The sequence below is a fragment of the Diabrotica virgifera genome, chromosome 3 (genome assembly GCF_917563875.1).
Source record: "Diabrotica virgifera virgifera chromosome 3, PGI_DIABVI_V3a".
NCBI lineage: Eukaryota > Metazoa > Arthropoda > Insecta > Coleoptera > Chrysomelidae > Diabrotica > Diabrotica virgifera.
In genome coordinates, this window is record NC_065445.1 from 9,869,017 (window position 1) to 9,891,183 (window position 22,167).

The 22,167-nt window shown below is 32.4% G+C and overlaps 1 protein-coding gene across 1 annotated transcript; it reads right to left on the reverse strand.

Moving 5' to 3' along the window:
• Window positions 1-1,671: 1,671 nt before the first annotated feature.
• On the reverse strand, window positions 1,672-21,382 carry LOC114324388 (retinaldehyde-binding protein 1-like). The gene is made up of 5 exons (XM_028272217.1): window positions 21,098-21,382; window positions 13,799-13,893; window positions 12,310-12,460; window positions 7,513-7,817; window positions 1,672-1,931 (listed from the first exon to the last, which is right to left on the reverse strand). Exons 1-5 carry the CDS (start codon window positions 21,231-21,233, stop codon window positions 1,719-1,721), a joined length of 900 nt encoding a protein of 299 aa, XP_028128018.1. The 5' UTR covers window positions 21,234-21,382; the 3' UTR covers window positions 1,672-1,718.
• Window positions 21,383-22,167: the final 785 nt, after the last annotated feature.

Genomic DNA, 22,167 nt, shown 5'->3' on the forward strand with positions numbered 1-22,167 from the left:
TGTTACATACATTTACGAACTGTAGGAAAATAACATGTTAAGAAATATAAATACATATATTTAAAAATCAAATTAAATACATCCTCTAAATTCGATGCAACGCAACGCAACAGTTGTGGCACAACTAGGAACAAGCTAGCGGCGATCGATGTGTTTTCACGTCGGAATAAAAATCTCGCATTAGGTTTCTGGAATAGGTTCAGTTCCAATATATTACCGAAAAATGCTATTCTGTACCATCCCCACTGGAGAAGAACCTTACAAGTGTGAAATCTGTTTAACACAGTTTAGTACTACATACAAGTAATTTAAAAACACATTTAAGAGTGTATACTGGAGACAAACCTTACAAATGTGAAAAAAACAAGAAAAATACGGAAAAATTGAAATTTGTTACAATGTACTAAATAAATTATGCATCCCGTATCAAAGTCGATAAATTTAGTAGAATCGGATAGATCTGTATTATCAGAAGATCTTTAAGTATTTAAATATATAAAATACACTATAATATTCCCCAACAAGTTGACCAGACTAGTTCTCTTATCGAAAGCTTTGCTAAAATATGTTGAAGACACTACGATTTTTGTTCTAAGCCGATTCACTTTGTAGCCAATCTTCTTGATGCTCGCTTTAAAGGAGAACAATTGAAAAAAGACCAACTAATGGAAGCTATAGACTTCATTTCTGAAATGGCTCGTTCACTAAATCTAGATGTAGGGAAGGTGGTTTGAAATATAGCCCAATTTAGAACAAAAACTGAATTTTTTAGTTGAAATTCTTTATGGGATAGTGCGAATAGTACTCATCCCGTTGTAATATTATGGTGGAAAATATTTGACACTTGGCAGCCAATTGCCTACCGAATTTTAAATGGACCTACATCTTCCGCCTCTTCAGAACGAAACTGGTCTATACACGGCCTCGGACATACAAGCAAACGAAATATATTATCACAGGATAAAATTCAGAAGTTGGTTGCTATTTATTCAAATATGGTTGACGGTTTTGTCCGTCCAGGATGATGAAGTGGAGATCGAGTCTGCATCAGATGCTTGTTCTGAAGATTCAGACTCATGAAAATAGATCACTAAGCGCTTTGGTTAAATAATGTACTTTCTACCTTTGAAGTTTTGGTTTTGATACTTTTAATTATTAGATAAATTATAATTTTTGACCCCAAATACATGTACCTATGTATAGTCGGTTCGCTAAAGACACAACTGGCTAGTGATTTTAGTAAGTAATTTTGCCAATTTGGTAAAATCGGCAAAAAACTAATTACTAAATAGTTAATAATTTTGCCAATTTTGGCAAAATTGGCCAAAAACAAAAAGATTACTTACTAAAATCACTAGCCAGTTGTGTCTGAGTTTAGCGAACCGATTATACTTATATTTTAGATATTAATAGATATATTATTAAAGTATGTTCTTGTATTTATTTTTACAAAATATATTTAAAATACTTTAAAATTGGTATTTTTTCACGTTTCAAGTCTCAATTAAAAAATATTTAAATCTTCTTTAAATAGTCTGGAAAAACTGGAAAACCCTCTTTTTCCCAATTTCACCTTTTTTTAGAGGCTTACTTTACATCCCACGATGGATGGAGTAGCTGTTTATGATGATGATTCGTTTATTATGGTATCTAAAAATAAAAAATAGTATGTACAACTATATACTCTATTTATTCTCTAATCTCTACAATATAATAAATTAATTATTACTAGGTACAATCTCTTCTTTGAGGTTGTCTAGGTACTGATGCCTGTGCAATTTAAAATTCTCCATTATTTTAGAATTATAGCTTAGGAAGACTTTGTTTCGTTCAGCCGGTTCTATTTTTAACGGACCACCGTATTCTTCTGGCAGTACATTTTGGTCGACATGTTGATATAGGCTGTTGTAGTCGTTAAAGTGGAATTTTACCTAAAAATAAAAAACTGTAATTGTATTGCATAAATACAAATGTACTGCTCGAGTTTGAAAATAGATAATAAAATATCTAACAATAGCACGGGCAAAATACGTAAGCGTGAGCCACGTTCGTTATTCACTAGTAATGTCAACCCGCCTTTAATCGGGATACTACCTACTCTCAGGGACCATTGATATCCACGGCCATGAAAGTTAGTCAGACGTGTACCTATATCAAAAATGAGCGACGTGACCCCTGGCAAAATATCTGTGTCTCTCATATATATGAGTACACTAAACGCAACCGTGAGACCACTTCAGAGCAGTGTCTGATGCTGTTTAATCGTAATCCAAATGAGTTTCTACGTTGTTTCATAACCATCGACGAAACATGGTTCTACTGGTAGGGGAGAGTCGGCTAATGGTGTGCGTTGGGTAATTTTGCGCATCAATGTTTCTAATCTTCTATTTAATAAAATTAAAAAAACTATATTGTTGGGTCATCTAGTAGCAACTGCCATATCTATCCGACACAAACGAACGTCGGGAGATAGGTACTTTACCGGATGGCAGTTATCGTTTACATGTTTTCGCATGGTTTGGTATTGTTTGTGTATCTAAGAAAATAAGCGAACTTTTTTTCTTGACAGAAATGTATTTATCATTTGAAACACTGATATAGTTAGTTTTGCTCGATTATTTTTTGTTTTTATCAAATTTTGTGTTATGTGGTGAAGTGTACCGTCGTTTAATGATGCGCATTGCGCACCATTAGCCGGCAAGGTATATAAAGGCATTTTTTACGTTTTGTGACTGCGTCATAGAACGTAAACAAGCGTTAAACAACCGTCAAAGTAGAGAAAGGGGCAAAGAGAAGACCACGAAATTGAAAAAAGGTACAAAAAGGAAAATTTTTGAACACAACAGCTCCGAAGTTATTTCAGAAAGTGAACTTGATGATGAGTTGGACGATCTCGTGTCAGAGACTTCTGTGTATTGTGGTGATGGTAGCAAAAAAGACGAGGTATGGTGCAAGTGTTCGATATATTGTCAATGGTCTCATGCCATGTGTATACGACAGGATAGTCCAGAAGGATATATTTGTGACTTTTGCAATACTTAGATTTTTTTTTAAATATTTGTACAGTTGAGTCCGCGAGTCTTTACCCGTGCGTGATTAATACCTGGCGAGATAAAACACATACTTTTTATCTGGCATCATCCTCTTCCACACATGAAACTAATGACAAACCAGCTGCCGTCTGTTATTAAGTAAAAACACATGTTATTTTTATGAACGATTTAGACTCAGTGCTTTGAAAAGAGATAGGTACAAAGAAAGACGATTGGGGATGTCTTCACTCTTGTCTAACTCTTTTTTCCTTGTCTAAGGTTGACACAGTTGAATGCTTGTGTTTAGGGTTCCGCCAAAGTGAATAAAATAAAAAGAAAATATGTTATTGAATTTTTTTTATAAATTGTTTATTTATTTATTAATCAATGATAATAAAATAATTTATTAAGCTACTTCAAATGTAGCTGTAATTATGCACCAAAATTTTAAAGCACAACTTAAATTTTGACATTCTATTTATTTGATAACGTCAAATTTTAATAGCCCGTGATCGGAATAATATCGACTTGCCGTTGCGTTTAGTAAATTTCCGACTTATTTCGTATGCTTTAAATGATGACGCACGGGTAAAGACTCGCGGACTCAACTGTAAGTTGGTTTCTTATCTTTTTCCGTATATTTGTTTGTTCCTTTAATATTTATGTTCAATAATTTACATTTTCGAAGGTCATTTTAAGTTCTATTATTGCGCACAGTTATCCGATATATGCGCACTATTAGCCAAATAGGTCGGGCAATTGTGCGCATCACACTAATTGGAAATTTCGCCTCTCACTCTTCTACTGTTCAACAATTCATTAAATGCCGTCCTTACCAATATACGCAAGCCTTTGAAGTATATCTTCAAAAAACTTGGAAACTGAAATGTTTCAAGTTTGTGAAATATCCTGAATTTGCCTTAGGTGCGCACCAATAGCCTACTCTCCCCTATACACCAGAGACCAAGGAACATCCGATACAGTGAACGTCACCCCGCGAACGAGCTTCAATCGGCCAGAAAGGAGAATTGAAGAAGAAAAAAAATACTCTTCCACCATGACAACGCTCTTGCTTACACCTCCTCCATCGCCATGGCCAAATTGATTGAATTAGGCTACAAACTGCTGTTCCATCCAACGAATTCTCCAGATTTGGGCCTGTACGACTTCTTTTTGTTTCCAAACTTAAAAAAGTCACTCGTCGGGCAGAAATTTAAGTCGAATAAGGAGCTCATCAGCGCCATGGCAGCCTACTTTGCACACCTCAAGAAAAGCTATTTTTCAGACTGGTTAACGAAGGTAGAACATTGCTGGGTCACATGTATCTAGCTAAAAGGAGACTATGTTCAGAAATAAATCGCCACTTTTCCAAAATTTTCGTTTTTCTTTTGAAGGCTAAGTACCTACTCTGGGCTAATTAGCAAAATACAAGGAAAAGTTATTTACCAGCAATTTTATTGCTGGAATCGAATCTTATGATTATATGTATTAATAATATAGGTATGAAAAGTCCGCAGACAGTGTGCTACTGTTTTTATAAACAAAATGGCGCCCAAAAATCGTGTTTTTTTTCAATTTTTTCCCTATAACTCCAAAAGATTTTAACTTTACACCAAAAAAACTCAAATAAAAAGTCACCGTGATTAAATTCTGCATAGAGACGTGTTTTTCCCGATTTACTTCGATACTTCGATGAAAATTTTCCCCGGAAAATGCGGGTTTCTCCAACAAAATCTTTAATTTTCAACTAAAATTTTAGATAAGTAATTGTTTATCAATAATTAAATAACTTGGTAATATCAAAGTTCCTTTCGTATAGATTATAATTCCAGAAGCCGATGAAAATTTAATGAACAGTCTAGCAACAATTGAATTGTTAATTAAAAATTTACGGTAACTATAATAACCACAATAATTATGATACATAATAATAATAATTTTTTATAAAAAGACACTGTACCTATCTACTGAACTTTACAGAATTGAAATTGGACTATTTAAGCGGCCTCAGGAATATTTTAAAATTATAAACAATTTTATGGCTTATTAACAAATATAATATCTCGGGAACTATCAAATTAAATTAAATCATGAAAACGGTATTGGAAAAAAGCGACAGGACGCTTCTTTTAAAAGAAAAAACGTTTAATTATGATGAGTGGTTCCTAAGATACAACTGGTCAAAGTTGACCGGCATTCACGATAAAGATATAAACAATAGGATAATAATTTTCGAACCATCACCTTTTTATTTTTTTTCCTCTTTCTCTACACCAATTTTGATATCTTTAAAATACTCATAACATATATTATTATAATAAAAACTATCGATATTACGAGTGAAAATTTCCAAAAATAGCAAAATTCCAACCAAAGCATAGGTTGGAGAAAATGTAATCTCAACGTTCAAAATCGGTATACGTTAAAAAATAGTATATTGTACAACAAGAGAGAAAAAAGACATATTTCTCACGAGCGCAAAAGTTTGTTGGCACGTGCCGAGGGAGAGAAATATGTCATTTTCTCTCGTGTTGTACACTGTACTTTTTCTATGGATGCGTTTTTGTCAAGAGTTCAAACATCAAAATTAAATAATTTAAGTGCTTTTAGGTATATTATATGCCTAAATTGAAATAAAATACATATACACATAGGTATTTAATATTCTTAATATTTATATACTTTATTTTTTTTAAATTATAATTCACAATTGAACAGTTTTAAAAGGTAGTTTTTGATAGGTTTTCACAAGTTTGAACACATTTTGTTTGACAAAAATAATTGTGTTTGTATTGTGCACGTTACCATGGAAATGGCGATCATATGTATGTAAACCGGCGGTGAACCCGTGAGAAAAAATCTTTCTCACTTCAATGGCCGACTTTTCTCACTGCCTGCGAAATTGCTTATTTTGAATGTATGTAAGTAGTGAGAGAAGTTGCACATTGTATAGCATCCATAGAAAAATGCATTTTCTCGGCTTCCCATGGAGCAATTTTCTTCATTCTTTTTTTATTCCCAAGTAACTCGAGTAGGGCCATCTAACTAATGCATTATTAACTGTCAAACTTTCTCTTGTTTTGTTATAATATATTAATTTATTTATAAGAAAAGAAAACTACATATGTTCTCCAGTTGTAGACTTTTTTTTAGATAAATTTACTACAAGTATACCTTTTAACGTTTAAAACACAAATATTCTCATTTGAAAGCTGTGTAATTATTTAAACAATCTTTATTTAAACAAATTAAAAATTTTAGTTATAAATATAAATTAAATTATTATAACAAAACAAAAGCAACTTTGACATTTAATAATGCGATAGTTAGATGGCTCTACTCGAGTTACTTGGGAACAAAAAAAAAAGAATGAAGAAAATTGTTCCATGGGAAGCCGAGAAGATGCATTTTTTAACCCTACCGATTTTGAACTTTGAGATTACATTTTCTCCAACCTAATTTTTGATTGTAATTTTTCTATTTTTGGCAATTTTCACTCGTAATATCGATAGTTTTTATTATAATAATATATGTTATGAGTATTTTAAAGATATGAAAATTGGTGTGGAGAAAGAGGACCAAAATAAAAAGGTGACGGTTTGAAAGTTATGATAATATTGTTTATATCTTAGCCGTAAATGCCGGTCAACTTTGACCGGTTGTTTCTCAGGAACCACTCGTCACAATTAAACATTTTTTCTTTTAAAAGAAGCGTCCTGCTGCTTTTTTTCCAATTCCGTTTTCATGATTTAATTTAATTTAATAGTTCCCGAGATATTCTATTTGTTTATAAGCCAAAAAATTGCTTATAATTGTAAAATATTCCTGAGGCCGCTTAAATAGTCAAATTTCAATTCTATAAAGTACAGTAGATAGGTACAGTGTCTTTTTATAAAAAATAATAATTATTCTTATGTAACATAATTATTGTGGTTATTATAGCGATCGTAAATTTTTAATTAACAATTCAATTGTTGCTAAACTGTTCATTCAATTTTCATCGGATTCTGGAATTATAATCTATACGAAAACAGCTTTTATATTACCAAGTTATTTAATTATTGATAAGCAATTACTTATCTAAACTTTTAGTTGAATATTAAAGATTTTGTTGGAAAAACCTGCATTTTCCGGGGAAAATTTTCTTCGAAGTAAATCGAGAAAAACGCGTCTCTATGCAGAATTTAATTACGGTGAATTTTTATTTGGGTGTTTTTGGTGTAAAGTTAAAATCTTTGGAGTTATAGAGCAAAAATTGAAAAAAAAAACACGATTTTCGGACACACTATCCACACTATCTGCGGACTTTGCATACCTATATTATTAATATATACAATCATAAGATTCGATTCCAGCAATAAAATTACTGGTAAATAACTTTTCCCAAAAATGGCCTATTCTCCGATAATCTGACCAGACTGAAGTGCCTACTTATCGGACCGCCCTAGAAGGTATACATTTTATGCTAAAACCAACTAACCTGTTCCTTGACATATTGCGGCAAGAACGGCCAAATTATTTTAATCAACAAACTGATCCAAATGGAACTATTAACTAGATGGTACCGATAGTCTCTAACTGGCATACTGTAGATTCTTTTCAGACAGCAGCTTATATTGTAAGGAGTCGCCCATTTGGTGATTTTGTAGGGGAAATTTGCCGCGTCGATGATGACACACAGGCCTTGCTCTATTCCAGGGTTTTCCAGAAACATTTGTTCGATGTAACAGTCATCTAGAGCTACTAAGTCTTCCATCAAGTCCATTTTTGACGGATCTATCAATCCTAAAATATAATATTTACTCTTATTCCAGTCTGGATATGATGGTATCATTATATAAGGATAAAGGGGACAATTATTGGGACTGTAAGGACTATAGAAGATAATAGTCCAAGGAAAAAAATTATGATTCAGTTTCTTTGTTGATTTCTATTCAAAAATGTCCTCTTTAAACAAATCCGAAGGGTGCCGGGCGGAATTTTTGGACCGAAATTGTTTAAACAATTTTTTTAAACAAATACAAAAGATCGCGTTTTTGGCCTGGAACATATATTTCTAGGTTTTTGGATCATTCTAAACAAGAAAGGTATCTTGTAATTTTTCTCAAAAATTGACAGTTTTCGAGCTATAGGTGATTTAAAATCTGAAAAATGCGAAAATACGGATTTTCGAGGTTTAAAAACTCATATTTAAATTAGTATTTGTGAGGGTGCCAGATACTTAAATTGAAGATTAAACATTCATCTTCAAGATTCTGAAGAGGCATCGCGTCTAACCTTAACTTATACCGTTGTTTTTTAATTGTTAAATATGCGTGTTTATCCGATTTTTTTGCCGGTGCGGCGCGCTCTATTTCAAAAATCTCACATTTTCCTCCTAACAATATTTTTTTCTAGATTCTTTGAGATATTCTAAATAAAATAAGTTTCTTAAAATTTTTCTGAAAAGTTAATAGTTTTAAAGTTATAAGCGATTTAAAATCCGAAAAGTGCCAAAAAACGCATTTTCGGATTTTAAATCGCTTATAACTTTAAAACTATCAACTTTTGAGAAAAATGTCAAGAAACTTATTTTATTTACAATGTCCCAAAGAATATAGAAAAAATATTTTTCGGAGGAAATATTAGATTTTTGAAATAGACCGCGCCGCACCGGTAAAATAATCGGATGGACATGCATAATTTAACAATAATTACAAAACAACGGCTTAAATTAAGGTTAGACGCGATCACTCTTCAGAATCTTGAAGCTGAATGTCTAAACTTCAATTTAAGTATCTGGCAACCTCAAAAATATTAATGAGTTTTTAAGCCTCGAAAATGCGTATTTTCGCATTTTTCAGATTTTAAATCGCCTATAACTCGAAAACTATCAATTTTTGAGAAAATTTACAGGATACATTTCTTGTTTAGAATTACCCACAAAACTTAAAAATATAAAATATATTCCGGAGCAAAAAAACGTGATCTTTTGTATTTGTTTAAAAAAATTGTTTAACAATTTCTGCCCAAAAATTCCGACCGGAACCCTTCAGATTTGTTTAAAGGGGACATGTTTGAATAGGAATCCACAAAGAAACCGAATCAAAAATTTTTCCAGACGGGAGCGGTCTCACCACATGGACTATAAAGTTAATGTCACACATAATGAAAATAGTACATTCTTTCACGGTTTTTGCTGTAAATTTTAAAGAACCGCTTGGATTGACATGAAATTTGGCATATGCATAGCTAACATGTCAAAGAAAAAAGTGATGGTGCCGATGTGTGGCACCATATGTGGAAATAACTCAAAACGTAGGCATTTTGTCGAAAAAAATGTTCTTACCAAAACTATAGCCTATAAAAAATTGAAAAAGGTGTATATGTTATAGTCAAAGCCCGAATTTCAGGCACTCCTAGGATTGACTAGGCAATCCTCAGGTCTGACTGACGGTCTTAGTCAAAGCCCGAAATAAATTACAGTTTCGGCCTTTGACTAGTCAAACCTAGGAGAGACTAAGTTGGTCAGCCAAGGGTCGAAATTCAATTTTATGAAATCGGGGTTTGACTAGTCAAACCCCGATCAGCTATTAAAATGTCGTAATTTGTTATATTAGGTTTAAAAAAAACGTCATTTTTTAAATTTATTGTTTATTATTTTTATATGGTTGTAATTAAAATAAAAAAATTAGTACCTATACTAAGTTTTTCAACCTAATAAAATAAAATATTTTTAATTGATCATTCTCTAGTCTAAGTCAAAATTAAGACGGTTTTGGCTTCGCATTGCAACTGAATAAAAATGGTATACATTTTTATAAAAAAATTAGTGTTTATTCTCACATGTTGAGGCACTATGGCATTTAGATTTGCACAATACGTTAGACCTTTTACACAATTTTGAAGAGCATTTCTTATTGCAGTAGCATTTTATAAAGCCTTGTCCTCCAAATTTAGAATCTTTTGTACTAATTTCTCTTAGAGACAGCTTAACGTCTAGAATATCTTCGAAATTAAGTAAATTCTCTTTGCATTCTCTTATTTGATTTCTTGAAAAAAGTGTGTTTATTTTTCCTTATTTCGTACCAACTCTTTATAAACCGTCAATTGTTTTATCGTCAAATGTGAAAGAAGATATTGCAATCGGAGAAAAAACTAAGTATCACCATAATACTAACGAAGCCCCTGGACCGTCGTCACTAGGAGAGGAAGAAAATTGTCAAACAATTCAGATTACTTCTTCAGATGTGGTTTGTTGTATTTGTCAAAAAGAGAGTTCTGACGTGCATACGTGCATAATTTGTAGTCTGGTGGTACATGTTGTATACGCTGATAGCACACTTGGTGCATACTATGAAGGTTTTGAAAGAAAAGTTACTTGCATGCTTTGTGCACACACAGAAAAGATTAAAATAAATAAAGCAAAGGCGATTGAAGGTCCTTATGCCCAGGCTAATGCTATGGAACAATTAAGTGAAAAAAAAATCCTCTAATTTCGATCGGAAAAACTGTAACAATACCGATCCCTAGCTTTGATACAGCCAAAGCAAATGCTCGAAATATTTTGGGTATCATACAAGATAAAACAATAATTGACGGTTTATATAGAGTTGGTACGAAATACGGAACAATAAACACACTTTTTTCAAGAAATTAAATAAGAGAATTTTCTTAATTTCGAAGATGTTTCAGACGTTAAGCTGTCTCTAAGAGAAATTAGTACAAAAGATTCTAAATTTGGATTACAAGGCTTTATAAAATGCTACTGCAATAAGAAATACTCCTCAAAATTATGCAAGTGTAAAGATCTAACGTATTGTGCACCTCTAAATGCCATAATGTCTCAACATGTGAGAATAAACACTAATTTTTTTATTTTGATTACGACAATGTAAAAATAATAAACACTAAAATTAAAAAATTACGTTTTATTAAACCTAATCTAATAAATTACGACATTTTAAGCTAGATCGGGGTTTGACTAGTCAAACCCCGATTTCATAAAATTAAATTTCGACCTTTGCCTGACCAACTTAGTCTCTCCTAGGTTTGACTAGTCAAAGGCCGAAACTCTAATTTATTTCGGGCTTTGACTAAGACCGTCAGTCAGACCTGAGGATTGCCTAGTCAAACCTAGGAGTGCCTGAAATTCGGGCTTTGACTATAACATATATATTAGGTCGCTATACCTAACAAAAGCAGAGTTATAGCTAATGAAAAATAGGTTCATATTCGAAAAATTCCAAATAGAATAATTAAATGTGAAATATCCAAATAATGAAGCATTCTTGGGGAAAACACATTACAACTTTTTTTAAAGTGTTTAAAAAAAGCTTTATTTCTGTTTTTATAAAAAAAATTTCTAGCATCAAATGTAACCAAGTTACGCTCAAAATAAAGTTGGTCCCTTTTGTTTTGGCAAAAAAAAAATCAGGAAGATCACCCCCCAATTAGCAACTTAAATGAAATTAATCGTGAACGCTTCACAAGTTACTTTACTTATGTTGTGTTTATATAATCTGTAAGTTTCATCAATTCAAAGTGCTTATTTTTGAAAAAATTTAGTTTTAAAGTAAAATTTTTAATAATTTTAATTTTGAAAAAAATGCTTTTTTGTTTTTCTGTAAGACAAAAATTGGTTAAGATTCGGTGTTTCTAAATTTGCATACACTCTTGATAAGTGACTCGTTCAAACCCTTTTAACTACAGCTCTTTCAAAAATAAGGGCTTTGAACTGAACCGATGAAACTTACAGATCATATGGTCAATACATACGTGAGTAAAAAACTTATAAAGTGGTAACAATTAAGTTCATTTGAAATGCTAATTAGGGGGTGATTTTCCCGATTTCTTACCAAAAAAGGGACCAACTTTATTTTAAGCGTAACTTGTTTACTTTTGATGCTAAAAATTTTTTTTAAAAAACAAAAATAAGCATTTTTTAAACACTTTAAAAAAGTTAAAACGTTAAAATATTCGATTTGGAATTTGACGAATATGAACCTGTTTTTCATTAGTTATAACTCTGCTTCTACTAGGTACAGTGAGCTAATATGTACACCAAGTTTTTCACTTTTTTACTTGCTATATTTTTGATAAGAATTTTTTTTCGACCAAATACTTACTTTTTGAGTTATTTGCGAAAAACCTAGGGGTCAAACTCACCCCTAGGGCAAAAGCACACATTGGCACAATATCACTTTTTTTCTTTGTGAGGAAGGAGGGCACCAAATGCCTCATTTTAAGACAGTTGATAGAAGTGGTTTTATGAAATCTTTAGGTTACTGATACATACCCAATTTATATATGTAAATAGGCCTTCCTTCTTTATCTTTTTCCTTCAACAACGTTCGACAATTTGTTTCTATGACCCATCTTTTATCTATAAGTGAGTGTTTTGGGAACCAGTTAGGTAGCGTTTCCAAAGTATCGTAAAACAGCTTGATCTAAAAATAAAAGAGTATTAAATACACTGCCCGTCAGAGAAAATGACCCACAAAATGGGTAATTTTTGATGTCTCGAATTTCCTAAACATGTTGTCCGATTTAAGTGGCTCTGAGCTTCGCTGGTGTCGCTACTAGCGGATTACTAATGCAACTTTCGCTGGTAACTTTAAATTTATTATTTAATTGTTATCGCTTAATATTTACAACGCAAAAAAGTAATTAAACTGTAATCGATTTTTTTAAGATTTTGCTAATCATTTAAAAGTTCTATTAATGAAATATTAATTTCTTACTTCGGATACTTTCACAATTATCGTGTAAATGGCGCTTAGATTAATTTATAATTTACGATATATGTATTAAAAAAATTTAAATTAAGTATTTAAAACGTAAGTATATTTAAGGAACAAATATACACCACAGCTTTGACCAACTAATATTTTTTACTATTAATGTTTTTAATTTCAATGTTTTAAATTAATCACTTTGACATTTATGTCAAATTTCCACCGAACGTTCACTGATTTATCACTACTGGTGCTCGCGAAATTTTAAATTTCCCCTCTACCTACGAGCTCACAGCGTATACGCTCTGAGCTTCGCTGGTGTCGCTCCTAGCGGTTACTAATTCAACTTTTACCGGTAATTTTTAAATTTATTATTTAATTGTTATCGCTTAATATTTACAACGCAAAAACGTAATTAAATTGTAATCGATTCTTTTAAGATTTTTCTAATTATTTTGACGTTCTATTAATAAAATATCAATTTCTTACTTCGGATACTTTGACAATAATCGTGTAGATGGCGCTAAGATTATAATAGATTATTTATAATTAGATATTACGGAACATTAAAAAAACTTAAATTCAGTATTTAAAACGGAAGTATATTTAAGGTAAAAATATATACCACAGCTTTGACCAACTAATATTGTTTATAATTAATGTTTTTAATTTTAATTTTAAATTAATCACTTTGACATTTATGTCAAATTTCCGGTAAACGTTTACAAACTTCTCACTACTGGCGTTCGCGAATTTGTAAATATCCCCTCTACGTACGAGCTCACAGCGTATAGCCTTATTCTTTAACAATATCGCAATTTCACAATATTTACCTGTCATAGGTAAATTGTCATTGTATACCGGGTGTACCAATAATACTGTTTTTTTCTCAAAGTTCATCACACCCTGTAGAATATTCCAGAATTTATAAAATACTGAAATTAAAACCCGAGTTAAATAAAGTTAGTTAAACCACGTTGTGCTTCACGTAATTTCTGAACCAACAGAAAAACGTAACAATATATTACATAAACAATTAATTTTCCTTACTCTTTTGAATGCTTCATCTACGTCTAAATCTACGGCTAGCAAAAATCTCGTCAAATAGGAGTCATCCTCTTTTAAGTGTTTGAGCCTGAGGTCATCTAAAATTGATTAAATTAATGTTAATTAAAAATTGATTAAAAATTGAAAAATTGCGATATCGGCCATTATTAACCCTCAAAAACTATGTGAAAAACTGAAAATTTGAATGTTGCCAAGGTAGGTAGATATTCTTTAAACATCGATTGATCAAATCCCGAAGAGATTTTTGCATACAATATTAAAACTCCTTTGTTTTTTAATTGCTAATCAAGCGTGCGCGACACTATTTTCCACCGTTGCATGTGTATACAGTATGGTGCAAATGAAAGGAATAAATTCCTTATTTCGTAAACCGGCGACTTTAAGGAAAAATCCCGAAACAGGCCGATTTTTATTTTTAAGTTAATGTATTGTGGCATATATGGTATACTAGTGACGTCATCCATCTGGGCGTGATGACGTAATCGATGACTTTTTTAAATGAGAATAGGGGTCGTGTGCCAGCTCATTTGAAAGGTTCTTTATTTCTCTATTCAGTAATATAAACATTTACATAATTATTTGTACAGGGTGTCCAAAAAAGTTTTTAATTAAATTATTTGGAAAAAAAAGAAGAATGTATGTAATTTATTTAATTCAAAATACATTTTACTGTTACCCGAAAACTAAAAAATGTTTATTTTACAAATAAACATTGCTTTTCGATTAAATTCAATGTTCAAGCCAGCTCCCGCCAGCCACCTGCCTCTTAAAAGTTTGAACATTTAATTTAAGCGAAAAGCAATGTTTATTTGTGAAATAAACTTTGTTTTCTGATTTGTGAAAGCAGTAAAATGTATTTTGAATTAAATAAATTACATACATTCTTCTTTTTTTGTCAAATAATTTAATTTAATCAAGATTTTTTGGACACCCTGTATAAATAATTATGTAAATGTTTATATTACTGAATAGAGAATTGAAGAACCTTTCAAATGAGCTAGCACACGACCCCTATTCTCATTTAAATCGATTACGTCATCACGCCCAGATGGATGACGTCACTAGTATACCATATATGCCACAATATCATAACTTAAAAATAAAAATCGACCTGTTTCGGGATTTTTCCTTAAAGTCACCGGTTTACGAAATAACGAATTTATTCCTTTCATTTGCACCATACTGTATACACATGCAACGGTGGAAAATAGTGTCGCGCACGCTTGATTAGCAATTAACAAACAAAGGAGTTTTGAATATTGTATTGCAAAAAAACTCTTAGGGATTTCATCAATCGATGTTTAAAGAATATCTACCTACCTCGGCAACATTCAAATTTTCAGTTTTTTACATAGTTTTTGAGGGTTAAAAAGGGCTGATTTCGCAATTTTTCAATTTTCAATCGCTTGTATGTCAAAAAGTATCAACTTTAGAGAAAAGTCACTAAAGACCTTTTCTGTTTGGAATGATCCAAAAAACCTAAAAAAACTTTGTTTCATGCAAAAAAAAAATAGTTTTAGGAAAAAACAAAAAATAAACGTTTATCTTCATATTATGTCCTATCCAAGGCAGTTTTTGACTTTTCACAAATCTTACAATATCATAACTTTTAAGTGAACCTTACACAGAGAGTTACAGGTAAACTTTGGAAAATTCAAATTCGTTAAAAAAAATGTTACCAAATACCTTGGCTTACACATAGATAATCGACTGACATGGGAACAGCATATATTGAACACGTGTCAAAAAATAGTTCCAGCAGTGGGTATGCTTGGAAGAATTGCAAAATTTATAAGTACCCCACAGCGTAAAATGATCTGTCACTGTTTAATAAATTCACCTTTGTCGTATCTAACTATCGTTTTGGGTAATACAAATCAAAAACAGCTACATCCTCTCATGGGAAAACTTAATCTTCAGTGTAAAGTAGTCTAAAAAGTTTTTTGTTATGTAATCGGTTATTATTATATTTATGTTAAACCAGCATAGATACGGCACTTGGTTTTTTAATGTATTTTTTTGTATATTGTTATTATGTATTTTAATAAATGGAATAAAAAAAACCTTTGTGAAATTTTTATCGCTAAATATTTGTGATGTCCCCATTTTCAAGCGAAATTAAACTTTTTTATGTATTTTTAGAAAAAGTATTAATAATTAAAAAAATTTTGAACAAATATTTTCAATAATTAAGCACCAAATATACAAAAACAACTTTGCAAACTCTCATTTTAAAGGATTTTCTATTCTTTTTCAGTAAAATTGTGCCACTTTTCCATATACTTTACCGGTCTTCACCTTTAAATCGCGATCTAAAATTGTTTGTGAGTAAAAAAACGTTTAATCTTTTGCATATTTTGTTTATTACATATTTTGATCTAAAGGCGACGATAATGAACCGCCAACACCCGAAGTTACGTCAAACGAAGAAATAAACATCGAGGAAAGAGAGGTAAAGGAAGTACTAAGAAAAATAAAAAATAGAAAATCTGCAGGAGAGGACAGAATATCAAACGAACTCCTAAAGTATCGAGGACAAGATCTGACTAAATAACTATTAAAACTAATACAAAAAATACAGAATACCACAAGAATGGAAATCAAGCATCCTAACACCTCTCTTCAAAAAAGGAGACAAATCGGACCCGGAGAATTACAGAGGAATTAACTTATTAAACACATCAAAATTAACAACCAAAGTGATAAAAAACAAAGTGAATCAAATTATAACATTAGCAGAAGAACAGCAAGGTTTTAGATCGAGAAGATTCTGCACCGACGCTATATTTATAATGAGGCAAGTTCAAGAGAAAGAAGAATTCAAGAGTTAGAATACAACAAACCGGCATATTTATGTTTCGTGGACCTTAAAAAAGCATTTGACAGGGTCCAATTAAAGGACGTTATCCATTTGTTATACTTAAAAGAGATACCTTTAGGAATAATTAAAATGATTGAAAACATCTACCAGATCAACACAATAAAAGTAAAAGTAGAAGATGAACTAATTGACCTAATTGAAGCTGGCAATGGGATAAAACGGGGATTCCCTGAGTCCTTTATTGTTCAACCTGATCATGAATGAAATAATAATAAAAAAAGTAAGAACTAAAAAAGGATACCAAATGGGAGAAAAACAACTTAAAATAATCTGCTATGCACACGATGCAATACTAATCTCTCAAAGTGAAGATGATTTACAACGTATGCTGCACCAAGTTAATACAACCGCCAGAAAATGTAACATGTTAATTTCACCAAAAAAGACTAAATTCATGGTTATAACAGCAAATCCAACAAGATATAAATTGGAACTGGAGGGTTAGATAATAGAACACGTGATGCAGTTTAAATATCTAGGCATCACACTATCTAACTACGGAAAGCTTGAAACAGAAGTGGAAGCTCAAGTGAATAGAGCAAACAGAGCCGCAGATTGCCTGAATGACACAATATGGAGAAATAAAAATATCGGAAAAGAAATGAAAGGCAAAATTTACAAAACAGTCATCAGACCAATAGTGACATACGCAGCAGAAACACAACTTGGCACAGAGAGGACAAAAAGATTTCTCGAAACAGCGGAGATGAAAACCCTTCGAAAAATCGATGATAAGACACTATGGGACAGAGCTAGAAAAACAGATATACGACGGAAAAGCAAGGTGGAGAAAATTAATAACTGGGTAAGAAACAGAAGAGTAGAATGGAATGACCACATAAGCCGAATGACAACAAATAGATTAGTAAGGACAGCGAGCGACGGCTCCACAATAGGAAGACAATCAGTGGGAAGACCACGAACAGGGCCCCCGTAAGAACTACTGGCGCCTGTGTGCAAAAAACGATTTTGGCGCCCCTTAAGGCATTTTGATAATTTTTTTTATTTATTTTTTTTTGAAGGTAGGTAGGTAGGTGCAAATAAAGCAAAATAGGAACAAATAACGCCATAGCAAACCTTAATTAAATAAAGTTTAAGGGGCTTTATTGAATCAATTCTGCTGGACCATCCTGTCACACATAGAGGGTTTAGACTTAACCCGAGAACATTTTTGCTCACCTCACAACATCCCACCTTTTTGTGGATGGCGAACCCAGAGTAACGCGATTTTCAAATTTTGTCCATTAAGGTACGTTTTTACTGCAGCGGCTGGCTCGTTAATCGCTGAAAGATCGTCGCTGAATCTGAGCATTGATTGCGGTATACTGCTTGTGTGATTTGTTGGCGGTGCGTGTTTCGAAGTTTTGTATTTGAGAAATTTTTGTGAAGTGAAGCTTGTTTTTATAAGTATGTATCATTTCATAATTTCCTAATAAATGGTTGTTTATCACAATTTTGAAGTATCCTTCTTCTTGTCTTCTTTTAAATATTGCATGTTTTTCTAATCTTGTAGCATTGTACAATTCTTTCTTCATCCTCTATTTCCTCTGCTCGCATGTATTTTAACAATAATTGTTTTCTTTGAATAATAATATTAATATTGTCCGTCTGTCGTCTGTCCGTCCGTCCGTAAACATAACTCCTCATTATACCAGGTAGAATGAAAATGAGGTGTCCAATGAAAGCTTATGATCTAAGGATACTACTACAGGTGAGAAAATTTGACCTAAGACTTCCGCTTTTAGAAATGCAACCGCAAGTACTATTTTAAAGTCAATAGTACAAGCGATGTAATATTCGACGCGCTATAGCAAGATGAGAACAAATTAATATATACCTACTTCTGGTTTCATGACTGTCTGCCCGTCTGTTCGTCGTCCGTGAAAATAACTCCTTCGTCATTCCACTAGGTAGAATTACAGATGAGATGTTGAACGAAAGGTCGAATTCAAGGATGATACTAAAGGTGAGAAACTTGACCTAGGACTTCCGGTTTTAGAAAGGCGACCGGGAGTACTGTTTTAAATGTATACTTCCGGTTTTCTGACTATCTGTCCGTCTGTGAAAATAACTCCTTCGCCATGGCACTAGGTATAATGGCAAATGAGATGTCGAATGAAAGCTTGTAACCCAACGATGGTAATAAAAGTGAGAAATTTCACCTAGGACTTCCGGTTTTAGCAATTCGACCGAAAGTACTGTTTTAAAGTCGTCGGAATAGTACAAGTGATATATTATTTGACGCGGCTCAGCAATACGAGAACAAATATATATTTCCGGTTTCATGACTGTCTGTTTGTCTGGCCGTCAACGAAATACGCCACTATAACTACCAGTGTCTACGATTTTGTTTGCTCTCATACTCTCAGAGCAGTCACCAAAAATCGACACTTGCTGCCCCTGGGTACAAAGGTTATATACGTTTCAGTCAAAACGGCTCCTACAATCCACACAACCACACGCACAATCAGATACACCGCATTCACTGTTCAGCTACAGAGTTGCCAGATGTGATTTTATAAATCTTCCACTTAGAAACTGAAATTCCCTCAAATTGAAGCTCAAATCTCCCAAATTTAAATTTTTGGCACATTTTAATGAAGTAGTAGTCATATGTAAAGAAGAGTAAACCAAAATTATACTACTTATTAACAGAGGCCCTGGAAATAATTCATAGGTCCTATCGTCTTCGATTATATGAGAGTATAATATACAGTTCTATGTACATTAGCAAATTTAATTCCCCTAGACGGTTTCAAATTACCAAAAAATTGTGGGACAATACCCCAATCTGGCAACCCTGTTCAGCGACGATCTTTCAGCGATTAAACGAGCCAGCCGCGCCAGTAAAAACGTACCTTTAGACGGGACTTACCATAATACTTATAACAAATCCACAGGGTACCAGACGGTGCCGTGGTCGAAAAATTGTTTAAACAATTTTTTTTAAACAAATTCAGAAAAGAAAATTTTTCATTTTGAACAAATTTTTTTTAGATAACTATGGTCATTCTGAGTAAAAATGGTTCCCTGTCATTTTTCTCTAAGATTGCTTGTTGTCGAGTTATACGCGATTTAAGATTTGAAAAATGCGAAAAAATGGCCATATACCTAACTCGACAACAATCAATTTTAGAGAAAAATCACTAGAGACCTTTTTTGCTCAGAATAACCCAAATTATCTAAAAAAAAATTGTTCGAAGTGAAAAAATTATTTTTGTGAATTAGTTTAAAAAAGTTGTTTAAACAATTTTTCGACCAAGGTACCGCCTGGAACCCTGTGGATTTGTTATAAAGACCTCTTTTTGAGTAAGTTTTTGCAAAAAAAAAACCATCGAAATAATTTCGCTAACAGGGGCAACGATACAGCTTGGGCTATAGCGCTAATTGTTAATAATTAAAAACAACAGCTTTGTAATAAAAAATGACAAAAATTTCTTCAGGATCTTGAAGGAGGGGTTTTAAACTTTGACTTCGTCACTTTTTGACTCTCATATTAATAATTTTTAATCGAGTTATTAAGCCTTAAAAATGGCCATTTTCGCATTTTTAAAGTTTAAATCGCGTATAACTCGACAACAATCAATTTTAGTGAAAAATGACAAGAGACATTTTTTACTCAGAATGACCCAAGCGATCCAAAAAAATTTGTTCGAATGAAAAAAATTATTTTTGTGAATTTGTTTTAATAAGTTTTCGACCAAGGCACCGCCTGGCTCTCTGGATTTGTTATAAGGACCTCATTTTGAGTAATGTGCAAAAAAATCGAATCGAAATAATTTCGCTAACGGGAACGACGATACAGGCCGGTCTAATTAGTTATTTGATGCGTATGCGATTATCAAATATTGTCGATTCATCATTTGAGTGTCACAATCGTTGGGTTATCGATGAGATAGAATTACCGCCCACACGCTACTACTTAATGTTTAGAATTTTTCCACTAAATCAGGGCTTACATAGTTAGGTATTTCTTATCTACAGTTTTGTCTATGGAATGGGTGTTTGTTATTTTTATAGCAGGATTTTTTATTTTATATCTATAGAAAGACTAATAATGTCATTCAAACAAAGTAAAACTGATCTATTTAATTTCTCAACTTTTATTTTAAAATTAATTTTTGCTTTTCACACTTTGCACTTATGGTAGCGGGGGCCCTGACCACGAAAACGATGGAATGACAACTTACTGGAGGCACATTGATAAAACAGCTAGAGTCATGTCTATACAAAACGAAGAAGATATATTTTGATCATCAAATTTATTAAAAGCAGTTTTTAGATACCTGTATCAAAGGGTGTCTTAAGTAACACGTTACTTCTCTGGTCTTCACACAAAAATTGTCAAAAATATTTATAAAAGAAAACAAAAACATTGATAACTCAAAACGATTACCTACCTTTTAATAACTTTTTCAGCCACATCAGACATTCCTCCTTACTTTCTTTGGCAAGTTCTTGATCTTCTTCTACAATCACTACTTTTTTCGAAAACTTCTTTTCGACAATTTCCATACCATTATTGTTGGTGGACATTGCGAAGAACCTTCTACTGGGACAACGTTTTCGCAACTATTACCTAGACTCTTATTAGTAAACTATCAATCAAATTACTCGTAATTATAAGGTTCCACGCTGAGTGAATTTCAATTTGTATTGATTTCATTTTTACATGCACTTTGTTGCTTGTTTTTTCGCGGACGAATATTTATATAGGGATGTGCGTGAAATATTAATTATCTATTCTAAAAGCTGTCTTTAATATATTTAAATACGAAGTTCGGCCCTGACAAACGTTTTAGACAGTACACTTGTCTCAGCTGAAGATATTTTTTTAATTGAGAGTATTGAAAGTGATAAATTGCAATCAAAGTATGCCATCACTACTAACAATGTAATATTCCTGATTAGTTGAACTTAAAAACGCATCCTTAACTGGATTTCTTGGGTTTTCCTCTGGTTCATCGATCGGAATTAATTATTTTTTTATCAATAATAAACAACAACCAGTCTTGTTTTTACTGGAGCAGAGATGTATTAAGTTAATTATTGTTTTTATGGCATTAAGCCATAATTTACTTAATGCTATAAACAACTATAATGCCAGAATTGGACAAAAATTATCAAAAAAAGACTGGAGGCTAAGTTAGACTTCTATCACCCCATAGCTGTATTTAGATCCGGATATAGCACTAACGACCATTTCATCATCATCACTGGCTCGACAACCCTTTCTGGTCTTGGCCTGTTCAAGGATTCTTCTCCATTCTGATCTGTTTTGTGCTTTTTTTCTCCAGTTTTTTTTTTAAGGTTATTATATCATTTTATATTTGTTCTAAATATCTCAGCTTCGGTCTTCCTCTTGTTCTTTTTCCTACTGGCATCTGTTTGAATATTTTGTTTGGTATTTCGCCTTCTTCCATTCTTTCTACATGTCCCATCCAACGCAGCCGTCCTACTTTAATAAATG

Excerpts from the sequence above, each read along its gene's own strand:
- LOC114324388 (XM_028272217.1), bottom strand. The coding sequence starts at position 21,233 with ATGTCCACCAACAATAATGGTATGGAAATTGTCGAAAAGAAGTTTTCG. Across the intron at positions 7,818-12,309 it reads TATTTACATATATAAATTGG|GATTGATAGATCCGTCAAAA; the intron begins GTATGTATCAGT and ends ATTATATTTTAG. Across the intron at positions 1,932-7,512 it reads CGCAATATGTCAAGGAACAG|GTAAAATTCCACTTTAACGA; the intron begins GTTAGTTGGTTT and ends TTTTATTTTTAG.